A 1,761-nucleotide genomic window follows, 5' to 3' on the forward strand; every position below is an offset into this window, starting at 1 on the left:
CACCTCACAACCTACTTTAGTAGCCTGTCCTAGACTGACGATATTACTACGCAACACCGGTATGTAGTAGACACCTTTGAACACCTTCTTCTCTCCACTTTTGGCAATGAATCTAATTGACCCTTTGCCCATTATATCAATCTTTGAGTCGTCTCCGAACCTCACTTTTCCAGTGACTGTATCATCAAGCTCATAGAAAAACATACGGTTACCACTCATGTGGTTACTAGCTCCGTTATTAAGGTATCAAACGTCAATAGAGTCTGAATCTGCCTCAAACTTCTTGGGATCTACTTTTCTCTCATTCAAGTAGATGACTTCATGCATCATGAGGGTATCGGCTTCAGTGGTATCTTCTTCTTTATTCTCGACAGCTTCTTGAAGTTTTAGAGCTTTATCGGGACAGTCGGTCGCGTAGTGTCCAAGCTTATCACACTTGAAACAAGTGATATGAGATGCATCTCCACCTCGACCTTGTCGATATGCTTCTCTTTGTTTTTGGAATGTACCGCGACCGCGTCCTCGACCTCGACCATAACTCTCAGAGTTTGAGTCAGTATACATTAATTTTCCGGTTTCCTCAAAGCTTGATCTTCTTCTTCTTCTGCAACTCTTTCTTCGTACGCCTTTAATCTCCCGACGATATCCTCAAAGCTTGTTGTCTTAAGGTCAAGCATCTGTTCAAGGGACGCAACCATGTGAATAAATTTCTTTTTTGGTAGACTTTTCAAGAATTTCTTCACAAGTTTAGGTTCTTCTATTATCTCTCCTAAAGAAGCAGATTTTGAAGAGATTTCGGATAGCTTGCCGGCAAAGATATCAATTGTGTCTCCATCCTTCATCTTGAGTCTATCGAACTCTGCCATTAAGGTCTGTAACCTAGCCTCCTTAACCCGCTCGGCTCCAACATGTCTCGCATTTATTGCATCCCAAACTGCCTTTGATGTATCCAACTCGCCAACTTGGAGTATCAACGCTTCCGGAATCGATTGAAACAACAGCGCAACAGCCATATTGTTCTTCTTCGTGTCTTCACTTCCAGGATCTATCGTTTCCCATACTTCGCTGACCTTAAGTGCTATCTTCATTCTCATGGCCCAAACGGTGTAGTTTGAAGAAGTTAACATCGGATATTTTATAGAAGCATGCCCACCATCTTTGTGTAACACGATTTCATTCTTATCATCACTCATGGTTATTTGCCTTAAAGCTCTGATACCAAATATAGAATCACAAGTAATAAGAAGTCATTCTCTTATTCAATCACCAAGTTCTCAAATCACAAATCACAAATCACAAATCATATGTTATGCAACACAATATGCATCTCCATATATATATAACTAGAAATCTCCTAGTTTCAATAGTAGTATCTTAAGTCATATTTCATATTTCCTAATCCTAAAAATAAGCATAACTTATTAAAAGAAAAGAAACTTGTAACTCAAGCTTATCCAACAGCTAACGAGAGGCAGCAGAATTAAGAGTTTATACAAATTACAAACTACCCAAATCCAAACAAACTTAAAATAAATTGAATTAAATTAAATTACATATTAGCGGCAGTTGGATTGATAATAGGGTCACACGTGGGTGGCCATACTTGGTCGGGTGTGCTAATAAATACAAAGGTTGCGAGGAAAACGACAGGAAAGCGACAGATGAGGGATGAAAACGGCACACAAGCCATATACGCAACTGAACGCAATCGACATGGTTTCTCTCGACAGAACTGGACAATAGACACTGCATACAATGCCG

At 39.7% G+C, this 1,761-nt stretch overlaps 1 protein-coding gene across 1 annotated transcript; it reads right to left on the reverse strand.

The window, feature by feature from the left end:
* Positions 1-563: 563 nt before the first annotated feature.
* Positions 564-1,193, reverse strand: LOC106330241. The gene has a single exon (XM_013768746.1). The coding sequence runs from the start codon at positions 1,191-1,193 to the stop codon at positions 564-566; it is 630 nt and encodes a 209-aa protein (XP_013624200.1).
* Positions 1,194-1,761: the final 568 nt, after the last annotated feature.

The sequence above is a fragment of the Brassica oleracea genome, chromosome C3 (genome assembly GCF_000695525.1).
Source record: "Brassica oleracea var. oleracea cultivar TO1000 chromosome C3, BOL, whole genome shotgun sequence".
Taxonomy (NCBI): Eukaryota; Viridiplantae; Streptophyta; class Magnoliopsida; order Brassicales; family Brassicaceae; genus Brassica; species Brassica oleracea.

Excerpts from the sequence above, each read along its gene's own strand:
- LOC106330241 (XM_013768746.1), bottom strand. The coding sequence starts at position 1,193 with ATGAGTGATGATAAGAATGAAATCGTGTTACACAAAGATGGTGGGCAT.